The following is a 14,150-nucleotide window of genomic DNA, read 5'->3' as shown; positions in this document are numbered from 1 at the left end:
CACAGAGACCAGGGGAGACCAGTGGCCACAGCTTCTACTGAACCCCCTCATGCCCTTTATCTGAATGGTGGTCCCTATGTAAAGGCCCTGTGCTCACTGGATTTGCAAACCCAGACTGCTCCCTGGTATGCTCACATTCTGTCTTGTTCAAACCCCAGATATTTCTTCCTCTACTGTGCTTGGCACAACATTTTGCTTTTGTGATTAAGAAAACGGGACATATTAAGTTTACCAAAGAGTTCTTATCTTAGAATTGCTTCATAAAAGCTCCACCTGGAAGTTCATTCATTCATTCAACAGACATTTATTGAATACCTACTATGTGCCAGGCACTGTTCTAAATGTTATAACCAAAGTCCCTATCGTAACTGAGCTTAAACTCTAAGTAGGGAAAGGCAGAAAATAAAGACGTAAACAATATATTCAGACAATGATAAGAGCAATGAGTAAACTAATAACGGGCCATGGGATAGCGTGATGCGAGGAGGGGCTACTTTCATTAGAGCAGAAGTTTTTAACGTTGGCTGCATGTTAGCATCACCTGAGGGTGTTTAAAGTTCCCGATACCTGTACTGCACCCGAGACTAATTAAACCGGAGTCCTCCAGGAGGGGGAGCCAGGCGTCAGTATTTTTAAGGCTCCCCCAGGGTTTCCAAGGTGCAGTCGAGGTTGAGAACCACTGCACCAGACTGACAGATACTGAGGGATCTCTGGGAGAGAACTTTAAGTGGAGGAAACAGCAAATGCAAAGGCCCCAAGATAGCCTGACTGAGCATGTTTAAGGGAAGAAAGCCCAGAGCCAGTGATGGGGGATGAGGCCGGCTGTAGTCACGAGATGGACCTCCAGGTTTTGGTACAAAGCTGGCACTTTGGGGGACTTCCCTGGTGGTCCAGTGGTTAAGAATCCATCTTGCAATCCAGGGGACGCCAGTTCGATCCCTCATTGGGGAACTAAGAATCCACGTGCCATGGGGCAACTGAGCCCGTGTGCCGCAACTACACAGCCCAGGCGCCCTGGAGCCTGCATAGCGCAAGGAAGAGCCCGTGCCGCAACTAAGACCCGACGCAGCCAATAAATAAATATTAAAAAAACAAAAAACAAACCTGGAACTTTTGCAAGTATTTAAGCAGGGGAGAGACGGGACCTGCTTTAGACTTTGAGGTTAGTCTGATTCTGCTTTCTGTCCACAAACTGGGGAAAGCTCAGAAAAAAATGCTTTCTCCTCTGGCCACAGTGTCTGGCGTCAGCAGGCGTAAGAACAGCAACCCTCCTATAACATCGCATTTCAATCTGTCTGACGTTTCCCTCACAGAACCTGCCACAGTAGTGACGTCACCCTTGTCTGAATTGGGTGTCTTCCTTCTGGTCTCACCCAAATTAGCAGGGGTTCTGACCTGTTCCGGGCAGCCTCCTGGGCCCACCCCTGGCTGGGCCTGGTGCCCCTGCTTTGGGCTTTCCCACCATCCTCCACTTCTTTCTCTACTAGAGTTCATCTCACCCTGTCAGCATTCTCCCTTTACTTCTGTCTTATCTCTGCCCATGTCCAAACTGTGAGTTAAAGGCAGGGACAATGATTTATTTGACTTTTTTATCCCTACCACCAAACACATCGTCGGTACTTAATAAATGTTTGTTGAATGACTGACTTAGAAAATATTCTAAATCCAGTGATTTACCCTCTACACTATATAAGGTCTGGTTCACGTTCTGAGTCAACAGACATTGATCGTTTTCCTTCATCCTAAAACAGTTGGTCTGGTTTGCCGAAAGTTAGTTAAAGGAAGGAAAAAATCAAAAGGATGAAATCTGAAGTTCTACGAATTAAGAGTTTGTCCTAGGTTCCGTGTTACGGTTCAGACTAAACGCCCTCCTTGAAGGGCTCGTGTGCCCCCAAACTAGCAGAAGGCACCAGAATCCTGGCCCCAGGGAACACCAAAGCCAAGACATATTAAAAGCACAGGATCCAACAGACTACCACAGCTGGCAAGAAGCCAAACACATGCAAACCCGAGAGGGAGTTTTAAAGGGCCGTGGAGATTAATTCCCTTGAAGAAGAATGAAAACCAGATGCTTCCCCTAGGAAAAGAGAGTGCTCGGGACAACAGCAGGAGAGGTAGTGTGGAGGGTAGGCTGGGCTTCATGAGCGATGCTTACCCACCGTTAACCCCAACAAACTGAAGGTTCTTTTTGGTCCCATTACCTCCTGCACGGAAGCCATAGTCTTTCTTTTTCATTATGGATTTAAGGCTGGTCGACGGGGAGATCTCTAGGCAGACACAACATCACAGGTTAGCATGATCTTGGGGATGCCCCAGAATGCAGCAGAACTGGGACTCTTGCTTTGAGGGCACACGGGCTGAAGGTGTGTGAAGGGGCAGAAAGGGAACTAGATAATTTAACTCAAATATACTGAGGGTCTTTGAGGTGCCCCAACCTTCTGGTCAATGCCAGCCAAATTGTTCCGGTTCACAAACCCTCTACGTGTGGATTACAGAGTAGAGTTATTGGAGCATTCTTGAACCACGTGGTGTGAGTGCCACTGTTGTCCCTATCTCAGTCTGGGGAAATCTGAGGCTCAGGTGTGCTCAGGGAATGGCAGAGCAGGAGCAGAACTTGGGCCTCCCGACTCCTGGTTCGGCACCCACTTCTGCTCGAGGGCACCCCAGCCGTCCTTCCTGACTCACAAGCCAGATGACACTTGTGATGTGGGGTAGCCGCGGAAAACACACGAGCGAGAGCACGAGTCTTCTTTTGCTGGGCTTTGCTGGGCTCAAAGTTACAGGAGGCAATTCACAATGAGTACGACTAAAACTAGCACCGAAATAACGAGAAAACAGCCAATTTGTGAGCTGCGGCAGGAAGCAGACTCACACGCTGCTGCCCGTTGAGCAAAGCAAAATATGGTTCCACTTAACTCCAGAGTGTGTGATCTGTTGTAGGAGGAAGAGCCGCTCCGCCAAAGGGTCGACTTCCACATGTATCGCCCAATTTCTCTCTCTCTCTCTCTCACACACACACACACAGACACAGAGGGAGAGAGAGGGAGAGAGAAAATAATTCAGTAAAATATCTCAGCTCTCAATATAATGATCCTCCAAAACAAGGCTACAAAAAAACCTCTTAATGTGCAAGAACTGGGCAGGACTACAGGAATGCAAGAGCCCAAGAAACAATTAAGGGAGGCAGAGGTTTAAAGCACTCACAGCCAGCCACCCTAGACATCGCCTTTGCACAATGCAAATGAGAAAGAGGCACCTCTCTGGGCAGACACACAGTGCTGCAGGCTTGGCAAGTGTGGGCTGGGTTTCAGCTCCCGTTCACCCTCTGGCATCTTTGTGCCCTGTGCTATGTGAACGGCTGTATGTGGTGGCCCTGCAGTCGGTCCCAACGTTAGAGCAAGGACAAGAGCAGAGGTTCCAAGCCTCCACTGTCGCAGAGATCAGTTTTTATTCCACCGGGTTCCTGGATGTGCTTAAACCTTTTAAAAAAACATATGCATGCAATTAAAACCCTTTTCCCCTTTGACTCGTCAAGGAGCAATGGTTTCCCGTCGCAGGCACCAGGATTTACCCGTCGGCGGGGAGGAAGAGGGGCCCGGGGGCTCCCTCTGGGGTGCAGCGTGGGCCGAGTAGGCGGACAGCAGCAGGTTGAGGGAGCTCTGCAGCTGGCTCTGAATGCTGCTGAGCTTGGAGGCGGGCTGCTTGATGGCATGGGCCAGCTCCGGGTACCCATGCTCCAGGCAGCTCCACTGCTCCTGCAGGAGCTCCTGGATCTTCTTAACGTACTGCCCGATAGTGGCATCGGTGGTGGGCGAGCTCGGTGGCCTTCCTGGGCGCTCCTTCCCCGGGAGCTCTGAACCGGCCTCCTTCCTCCCTGCTGGGGGAGCCTTTCTCTCGCTGCTCCTTGGAGAGCCTCTTGCTCCCCTGACTGGACCCTCGGCTCCCACCTGATGGCCTCCCTCCTGGTCAGAGCGTCCTTCTTCGATCCTGAGCTCAGTGGAGAGGCAGCTATGTAAAGAGGGGGTGAGGACCATCTTGGATCCCTGTGGCAGTGACAGCTGGGATGGTGACACAAATTCTGCTGGGCTCCGATCCCCCCATTTGTGACTCTCCTGCCTCCACAGGACGCCATTCCCCTTTCCCCAGGTCCCCCAGCTTTCAGATCTTGTGCTGCCCATAAGGTTGACCCCAATGCTCTTGTCACACGACTCCCTGGTCAAGAGTCCGTGCAGAGGGTCAGTGTTGACCATGGCATCAGTCTGGCCCTGAGCATCTTTGGTGTTCTCGTGGCTAAGCTTTTCTGTCAGTTGAGCTACAGTGCACTCTAGCTCTCGAATCCTCTGCCCCCTAGCCTTGATTTCCTCCTCCTGCCGCTGGAGGGCAGCTCTGACTTGGGCTAGTTCCTCAGTTCTTCCAGACAACTCGCCCTCGAGGCCCGAGAGCTGCTGCTTCAGGCTGGAGATGCTGCCAGGATCCACGGAGGTAAGGCCCAGGCTTTCCTCCGTGACCCGGATACCGATGCTTCTCACGTCTACTTCTACAGGTGGCGGCGGTGGGATCTCGATGATGTTGAGCTCGATTTCTTCGAGGGGGAGCTCATTCTCAGGGACGGGTGATGGCAGAGGTGGGGGGCTTGATGTTGGGGAACCGGGGGGCGTGACCGCCACCTCGGCTTGTCTGCTTTCCTGTTGGTCTTCTGCATCCTCTAGAACTACAAGTGATGAGAAAGGAGGACTTGAGAAAGGGAGGTGATTTGCAGCTGCTTCTTCACCCTCTGGAGGCTCAGGCCCCTTCAGGATCAGCTCCGGTATTCCTGGCACCAGGTCTCCAGACTCTCTGACTTCTAGTTGGGCCGCTGCTCCCTGGGTGGAGTTGGAAAAACCTGCAAATCCTTCCGCAGGACCAAAGGCGCCATCACAGACACCACCTTCGCCCTGAAGTGGGGGGAGGGCGGGCGGGGTAGGGGGCCCCGAGTTTAGGCTTGGGTCCTCTGAGGCCCTGTTCTGCAGCAGCGTGGCCGGCATGCTGGATGCTCTCAAGAGCTGGGGCCGTCCAGTCCCGGAGGCGACCTCAGCCTCCAGCTGTCTGGCGGTCTCCGTCAGCAGGGCCTTCCGGTGGTAGCTCGCCTCGCTCCCGCCAGCGGCTTGGGGGTGATCACCGAGCGGCAGTGGCTGGGCTCGCGCCTCTGTCCCGAGCGACACCTTACTTGGCACCACTGGGGGCCAGTTCGGGTGGGAAAGAGCAGCGTGGGGGCGAGCGCCGCTGTCGGGAAGGCTGAAGTTTCGGGGCAAAGTGCTAAACTTGGCCTGCTTGGCCCGTCTGTGGATAGGAATCCTTTTGATGGTGTTTCCCTTCTCGATGTCATCCACATACTTGAGGAAGTCCAGGTCTAAATGGAAGCCATATGGGGTCTCCACGGAGTAGGGGTGGCTCTTTGGAGTGTCTTTCTCTTCATCCCCCTGAGAGGACTGGTCTTTGGCTGGGAGACATAAGACATGTGAAAAAGAAGCACAACATTAATGAGAAAGACAGGCGGTGAGACCTAATATCTCTCGCACAAGCGTTCTCCTAAATGTTCCAGCCTCTGAATTATGCTGAGATGCTCACCGTCTTTTGGCTGGGCTGAGAAATCCTGTTATTAAATCAATGTGGACTTAGCCAATGTCTCCAAGGAAATAGGTAGAGGGAATAGTTTCCAATTTGCAGTATGGCATTTCAGTTACCACTGTGGCCAGGAATTTGCCAAATCAGGGTACTAATTGGTAATTATGAATATGGACGTTTCCAAAGGATGAGATACACGATTGTCTCAATATTAAACAAGGACCTTGCATTATTGAAATAGGTCCTAGTAAATCTTGCTAAATCCAGAGATATCAAGGAGCCGTGCCTCCTGCATCATTTAAGCTTCCTCTGATGGCTGAGCCTCTAGGTACGTGAAGCTCAGAACGGGCAGCCATAATCACACACAGCCTATGCTCTTTTCCACTGGAAAACTGCGTAGTGCTTAACAAACAAGTTTCACTCTCAAGAACTCATGCCAGGTAAGGAAATACCACTTTTTTCACAAACTGGAAAAAAAGGTGGTGGAGGAAAATGGGACAATCCATGTCAAAAGGGACATTGGCAAACATTCCTCCAAGAGGTATGGGACTCATGATTTTTCAGAGCAGCCCAAAGTATCAGGAGAATATCACGATGAGAAAGTTCTCCATCACACCAGGGCACCACTGATCCTGACCCCAGCAGAGGATGCTGAGAACAAGTCAGTCCTTTGATTATTTGAATCCAATTAGCGCCTTCCTCAGGTTAAATCATCTTTGTTGTTTTCACGTTCCTAAGGTGACACCCTTTATGATCTCTGTGACATTCTGCCAAACATGCTCTGAAAATGTTGAGTTCAAGAGAGGACATTAGTGGAGAGCACAGAGGCCAAGAATACAGAGCCTGGAGCCCGGTCTGTATTTCAGCTCTGTGACCTTGGGAAAATTACTTAGCCTCCCTGTGTCTCATCATCCGTAAGATAGCAATAATAACAGGTAAGATGAGATGGTGAGGACTGATTAATACATATGAAGTGCTTAGAACAATGCCTAGCATGTGATGAACATTCAATACACACTCAATATTATAGTTATTATCTCTGTGGAAGTCCAAATTACAGAGAACTGAAGCCCCCTGATGGAAGCTGACTTGCTGGGTACATAGGAGGGGATCCGCAAATTCTTTGTGTCTGACTGATTGCTTGACTCCAAGAGTAATAGGCCCTGGGGGAAAAAATGACAATATAGCAGTAATTGAGTTCACTTACCTCAACCACTATTTATTGAGCACCTCTGTTGGTTGCTAAGATAGATCTTAAGGACACAGAGATGAATCAGGTATAGCTCTGCCCTCAAAAAAAAAGTATGGTCAAGTAGGAGAAACACCAACAGGTACAATGCAGTGTGACAAGGATGGTAACAGATACATGCTCAAGGACCAGTGTTCCTTCTTGACTTATTTTCCTAGTTTCTCAGAAAAACTTTCTTGGACTTAGAGGCTAATTCTGCCTTGGTTGGAGAGGGATGACTTCATAAAAGCGACATATAACTGGGTGTTAAATGAATAAATAGCAGTTTGCCAGGAGAATACAAGAGGGTGAAAGACATTGTAGCTGTTTATCTCCAAGATGGCCATTATCAATTCCCACCTTCTCTAGACAGGCAAGGGAATCTTGTATTGAGAGGTGGGGTCCATTTCTCTATGCTTTTGAATCTCAGCTGGCCTGTGACTGCTTTGACCAAAAGAAAATGGCAGAAATGACACTGAGAGAATGCCAAGACTAGGTCATAAGAAGCCTCTAAGTTCTACCTGCGTCTCTTAGAGTGCACACTCAGGGGGAAGCCAGATGCCATATAAGGAGTCCAACTTCCCCGAGACTGCCATACTGTGAGGAAGCCCAAGTAGCTCCAGAGAGAGGTCATGTGAAGAGACGGTGAGAGATGCCTCGCCAGCCTGAGCTGTTCCAGACATCCTAGCCCAGGTGCCAGGCATAAATAAAAGAACTTCAGATGACTCCAGCCTCAGCCATCATCTGATTTCAATGACAGGAGGGACTCCAAATGAGAACCACTCAGCTGAACTTGTGTTAATAAGGCATGATTGTTTTAAGCCACTAAGTTTTGGGGCGGTTTGTTATGCAGCAATAGACAGCCAGGACAGATCAGATATATGTCAGAGGATGGGCAGATGCATTAAGGTGTGACCATCCACAGTAATTCAGGGTTCTGTAAACACAGTTGATACGGTTGGAACTTAAAGTGTGGAAGAGAAGGGTGAGGAGTAGAAAAAGACAAAATTGGAAAGGTCAGCAAGAGCCAGATCAGGGAGCCACTTGTATGCATGCCAACAAGCTTTGACTTTACTCTCTAGGCAGTGGGAGTCATCAAAGGGTTTTACACAAGGGAGTGACTTGGTCAAATGTGATTTCACAGTGAGCATTCTTACAGAGGATTAGAAGAAGAACAAACCAGAGGCCTGAAGACCAGTTGGGAGATTGCTGACATGGTCAAGGTGAAAGAAGCTAAGGGAATGGAAGGAAGGGGCAGGTTCAAGAAGAGGTGCAAATGATGGCGTTACCTGGGGCACATATAAGGCTGCTTTTTCCCTAAGAGTGATGACATATTTGGACTGAGCTCTTCCTACTTGCCTGTCTGATCTATCCTTCTGGCCAGTGCTACATGCTTGGGGCACAGGAACTGTACTTAGGGAAGTACAGTTATCTCCAAAGAACTAAAGAAGCCAAGTAGACACATAAAGGCTGAACCCTTGAACACTGACACAATCGACCCTACCAGCCTCAGTGCTAAGTAAAGTTGCAGGGCCTGTGGGTGAGCTAAGTCACAGCCTCAGCAGGGAACACAGCAAGACATTGGTGCAGATCCACAGGGTTGGTCCAAGTTGGGTTCCAGAGCTTCTGTGCAGATACCTGGACTCCAGGCAGATAAGGCGTAAACACTCCTCCAGCACCCAAAAAACTCCAATAAGTTTCCATTCACCCACAAGATTTTTTACAAACCTGCTTTCTCCCAAAGAGGCACACTGGTAGTCTCAATGACAGCAATTGTTCTCTGTTAGTTTCCCAGCTGCACTTGGCTATACTCTTAGGCCTACTGGCCGGTTCAGCAGCCTCCTGGATTATAGGAACAAGCCAAATCAGAGAGGAGGTATTTGTCTAAAGTTAAATAGGGAGCAGATTTATGATCCAGAAGGCAAAGAACACTCCAAAGGAGAGACTGCATTATTTATCTGCCTATTGCCTCAATTCGGTAGAAAGGAACTGATTTGCCCATCAGCCTCTGAGAGCAGGTCCAGAGCACAAATACAATAATAGCATCAAATGAGGAACAGCAGGTTCCAAGGGAAAATATTCCACAAGGGAGACTGAGGTGAATCAAAGAAGTCTGTGAAACTGAGCAGTTATCCAGGATGATGGGTTTAATAGGTGCTTTCCTAAGCTACACTATGGGGTCTCTCTCTCTCACACTCTCTCTCTCTCTCTCTCTCTCTCTCTCACACACACACACACACACACAGTGTGCTGCTGTGCCTGCCACTCACCGTTCTGCATTCCTTCTCTTTCTCCCAGTGCAAGAGGAATGCTGGACCTTGAATGAGGGAGCTTGATCTGATATGCTGGGAGATCTATGCTCACATTAAGTTCTGCTCCTTTTAATTCTACCTGGTGATAGGTATGCAGGAGCTCAGGATTCCAGGCATTGGGCCAGGGTGAGAATTAATTAGGAGGACTGTCTCTGCTCAAAATGAACTTCAGATCTGACAAACCAACACATAACTGGCTGGAGTTGAATCCTGCCTCTGTTACCTCCTGCCTCTGTGATTCTGGGCAAATTATTTAAATTCCCTATGCCGCAGTCTCTTCATTTGTAACGTGGTGATAAGAATACCTAACTCACAGAGTTGTGATTATTAGCACCGACGCAGTAGAGAACATGGCATAGGTACTGAACAAAGGGGCCAAAAGATGAGGATGGGCTAGCTCTGAACGGGGCAGGAAGAGATTCACGGAGAATGTGCTCTTTCTTGAATATTTAACTCTGTGTTAGGACTACAGCATCAAGGGGGAGTGAGAGTCCAAGAAAATAATTCTGGAGAAACTGGGAAAAACGAGTCAGGGGAGAAGAAAAAAGTAGGATATATGAGGCTCAGAGCTACCTAGAATTCCCTACAGAGTCTCGGTCTGAAAGCACCCCAGATCACTAGACCCTTGGAAAGGACCTGCAAACACAGTCATGAGCCTAAGACTTACAGGTAGGCGTGAGAAAAGGGATTAGAAGGAGACAAGGGAAGGAGGAAGGGGCCACAGTCATTACCCTGAGGGAAAAAGTGAAGTGGGGGGCAGGTAAGGGAACCCATCAGAGGCATTTAAAATGAGGAAAAAAGTCCAAAAGCCTATACTCAGTTTCTGAAGGAAATGGGAAAAACAGAAACTAGAGAGAAAGTGGCCAAAATTACAACCAGAAAGAAGGGGAATTAAATGAATCTCTTCAAAAGGCCAAGACAGTGGAAGCTGTCTTTTCCCTCCTCTGCCTTTATTTTGTGAGATGTGTGTGCTTGAAGGGAGGGGTGCCTTTCTTAGCTAGTTGTGGGTGATCACGTGGAAAGCAGCCGTGTCAAGGATGCTGAGCGGGGACAAATGAGGCAAGCAGGAATGACAGGCCCCCGGGGCATTAAGGGAATTAGCTGGTGTTCTGTGGGACCACATTCAGGGAAGCGCTGAAAAGGCAGCTCCCTGGGGAGAGAGGCAGACTTTTGAAATATATGGTATCCGCATTTGGAAAGAAGGATAAGGCAGGGCTGGAGCTGCTGTCCAGTCCTTGAGTCCTGTCCCAGTGAAGGGCCATATAGGCTCTCCTGTTTCCTGACATTTGGTAAATCTGGAAAAAGCATTTCATTAGAAGTCAGGGGATCGGGGTCTAGTCAATGATGCTTGGCAAACTTCCTGGGAAGGGAAAGGGGAACAGTCATCGAGACATTCGTTGGGCTAGATAGTTATTACTCGACAAGCTTACATGCATTATCTCATTTAATCCTTTACCAATCCTGCGAAGTAGGTATTAATACCTGTTTATAGACGAGGTGTGGCAGACTGTTTGCAAAAATAGCCACCATTATAACCCACCCTTATGTACTTCCCTCCCACACTGACCCTAGGCTTGGCCTTGTGACTTGGTCAACAGCAAATGTGACATATGCAGAGATTTGAAAGTTGCTTGCATATTGGAGTTTGTCTGTTCCTGCTGTGCTTGGAACCCTTCTGTCATCATGTGAACAAACCCCAGGGCAACAAAAGACACATGGCCAAATCATCACCGATGCCCTAGGTGACATGGAGTCAACCACCAGACGTGTGAGTGTAACCATTCTAAACCATCAGGACAAGTCACCCAGAAGACCACAGACATGTGAACAAGTCCAGCAGAGATCAGTCAAGCTGTCCCAGCCCAGAATAATGGCTTAGCCAACCCACAGAATCTTTTAAGAAATAATAAATATCTTTAAGTCAATACATTTTTGAGTGATTTGTTACACAGCAAATCTAACTGATATAGGAGGGAAGTGAAGCTCAAAGAAGTGAAATGCCTTGGAAAATCACACAGGTATGAATGTAGGCTCTTTTACCAAATCGTGCCTCTTTTTTTTTTTTTTTTTTGCAGTACGCGGGCCTCTCACTGCTGTGGCCTCTCCCGTTGCGGAGCACAGGCTCCGGACGTGCAGGCTCAGCAGCCATGGCTTACAGGCCCAGCCGCTCCGCGGCATGTGGGATCTTCCCGGACCGGGGCATGAACCCGCGTCCCCTGCATCGGCAGGTGGACTATCAACCACTGCGCCACCAGGGAAGCCCCGTTTGCCTCTTTTTTAGACCTCTAGCTCCTCATCTCTAAAATGAGCTTAATGAGTGAGATCATCCTGCTCCCTTCTTGGTGCTTGGAAGGGATGAGAAACACTACAAAAATTACACAACTCCAATATAAACATAAGCCTTCATTTTCATTCCCTACTACCTTCTCTTGTTCATGTCTGAAACACACAGTTTGGGTTTCCCAGCACCGCCTATTTGGGGACGGTCTCCCATCGGCCTCCCCTGAGCTATTTCCAGGATTTATGGTAATAATTTCTTTCCAACCCAAGTGCTCACTGTAGAACAGGGAATACAAGGGATCCTGCCTACCGTCTGTCTTCTCCATCTTAGAGAATGCTGACCGCCAGTCTCTTGGGCACTCTTCTTCCGATAAGCCTGCAAAATCTGTTGGAGTGTTCTGAAAGAAAGAGGATGGAAAAGTGGAGAGTCTCATTACAATTAGAATAAGTACGGAGGGAACATAGCACCAAGAAAAAAAAAAAAGTAACACCCCTCCTTGCCTTTCTCCCAGGGTGCCCATGTGGTCGTAGCTCTCCAAGGAGGGAAATTAAAAGCCTATACACACTCCTAAAGTATAATCTTGGGTGTGTCTTCATGGAATGTTAGCAGTGGTTGACACCAAAGGAAGCCTCTGGTCCAACTAGACAGATGAGAAAACTAAGGCTTAGAAGTTAATTGTTCTGTGCAAGGCCTCTCAGCACATTCGTGAAGGAACTGGACCCAGGGCTCCGACAAGCAGCATGGTGCTCTTTCCATAATATCAAGAGCTGAAATCTACTCACTTCCCGTCATGGTAAAAGAATTATAATTCACGTTTTTGGAAAAGCTGGAATCAGAGTACCTATAAGTGATCTGTGACATCCCAATCAGATTCAAGAAAAAGATGAGCTAATTGGAAGGACTGACTAGGAGCTAATAGTCTGGGGTGATTTCTAACCAGGGGCAGAACAAGGGGGAGCTCAAACCTGGGAGCCAGAAGACGTCAGTAACTATGCAAGCAGTGTACTCTCCTGACTCTGAATTAGGGTGCCTTGAGGTTTGATCATAAATTCTCCCCAAAGTTTCAATCCTTTTCCAGCACTATTTCTTCAAATGGTAAACACCCTGGCTCCTGCCCCCAGTCCAGTAAATCACCCAGGAAATTGGTTTTTATGATTTAACTCCACACACATCAGAATAATAAATCATCTGTGACACCGCAGCAGTGGAAGCGGAGTCGTTTTAGGAATTCCAATGTGCTCGACCACGCACTCCAGATCAGAGAAGCGTACCAGGGATGAGGGAAAGGTTGGGAGGACGTGGGAGTGAGAGAAGGACAAGGGGTGGCCCCCAGCAACCTGGGATGGAAAATGGGGAAAAAACAAGCAAACTAGGGAAGAGGCCTGGGAAATATCAGGCCTGCCAAATAAGAGGAAGTCTGAAGTCTGCCCGACAGAAAGTTTGGTGTACCCTCTTTCTGGGAGCGTTGCTGCCGCCTCCAAAGCTAGCACCCTGCTCCTGTCTCGGTTCCCCCATAACCACGTTCCACGCAGCAGCCTTTGCCTATGCAGGAGTGGCAGAGCCTGGAAGGGCAGGCAGGGTTTCTATAGGCAGAGACACTCCTTGCAGAAAGATCACAGACGCTAAATACCTCACTTACCTTTGTGGCAACAAGTACTTGAGTTTGGAACTGGAGCAGAGAAGAAGTTAGGGAGAAGGAGGGTGAATGTGGATGGTCCTGGAGGCTAAAAGCGGCCACTGAGGAGGCCGACAGCGGAGAGGCATGGAAGCTTCTAATCAGGGGTGAGGGTGGGTCGCCCTTGTTAGAAAGAGGAGGTTCTGAAACAACCTAAGTGTCCATTGACGGAAGAACGGATAAAGAAGATGTGGTACATAGTATATATACATAATGGAATATTACTCAGTCATAAAAAAGAAGGAAATCTTGCCATTCGTGATAACACGCACGGACCCTAAGGGCATTATGCTAAGTGAAATAAGTCAAAGACAAACACTGTATGTGAAATCTTTATAAACAAAAGAGAACTCATAGATATAGAGAACAGATTAGTGGCTGTCAGAGGCAGGGGTTGGGGGGTGACGGCTGGGCAAAATGGGTGAAGGGCATCAAAAGGTACAAATCGCCCGTTTTAAGATAAAAAGTCCTGGGGATGTAATGTACAGCCTGGTGACTATAGATAACAATACTGTATTATATTTTTGAAAGTTGCTAAGAGAGTAGATCTTAAAAGTTCTCGTCACAAGAAAGAAACCTGTAACTATGGGACACAGTGGATGTTGTGCAGTCATTTCACAACATATACAAATATCAAATCATTACGTTGGACATCTGAAACTAACATGATGTTATAGGTCAATTATAACTCAATTGGAAAAAAAAAAGAAAAGAAAGAGAGGGTTCCTGGGCAGAGGACACAGCTGCCGATCTCAGTGCCCCAGGTCTGCAGTCTGCAGCCAGGTGTGGGGCCTCCCAGGCGCTGGCAGGCAGGAGAGGCCCGGCAGCTTCAAGGTGAACACTGGGGAAGAAAAAGGTGAGGATGCAAATCCTACACATGGCCCCTCCATCATCACGGCCTCTCCTCTCCTTCTGCTCCCTTCCTCCGCCCCCTCAAAACATTACTGAATAACAGGCAGAGCTCGGAGCACTTGACACACTCGAATTACCACGCGCAAGTCTCACCATAACCCCAAGAGGATTATTATTGTCCCCATTTTCCAGGTAGGG

General features: G+C 48.5%; 1 protein-coding gene across 2 annotated transcripts in view; it reads right to left on the bottom strand.

Annotated features, from left to right (window-relative positions):
• KANK4 (KN motif and ankyrin repeat domains 4) overlaps positions 1-14,150 on the bottom strand; it is a 38,501-nt gene that overhangs the window by 21,091 nt on the left and 3,260 nt on the right. For both annotated transcript variants that reach the window (XM_082666556.1, XM_082666557.1), the window contains exons 2-4: positions 11,735-11,822; positions 3,572-5,479; positions 2,156-2,267 (exon numbers count right to left, since the gene is read on the bottom strand). In XM_082666556.1, coding sequence (XP_082522682.1) covers positions 2,156-2,267; positions 3,572-5,479; positions 11,735-11,750 — 2,036 coding nt within the window. In that variant the 5' untranslated portion in view covers positions 11,751-11,822. The remainder of the gene's footprint in view (positions 1-2,155; positions 2,268-3,571; positions 5,480-11,734; positions 11,823-14,150) is intronic.

The sequence above is a fragment of the Grampus griseus genome (assembly GCF_964374135.1).
Source record: "Grampus griseus genome assembly, chromosome: 1".
In the NCBI taxonomy this organism is placed as follows: Eukaryota; Metazoa; Chordata; class Mammalia; order Artiodactyla; family Delphinidae; genus Grampus; species Grampus griseus.
This window is presented reverse-complemented; position numbering and strand designations above follow the sequence as displayed.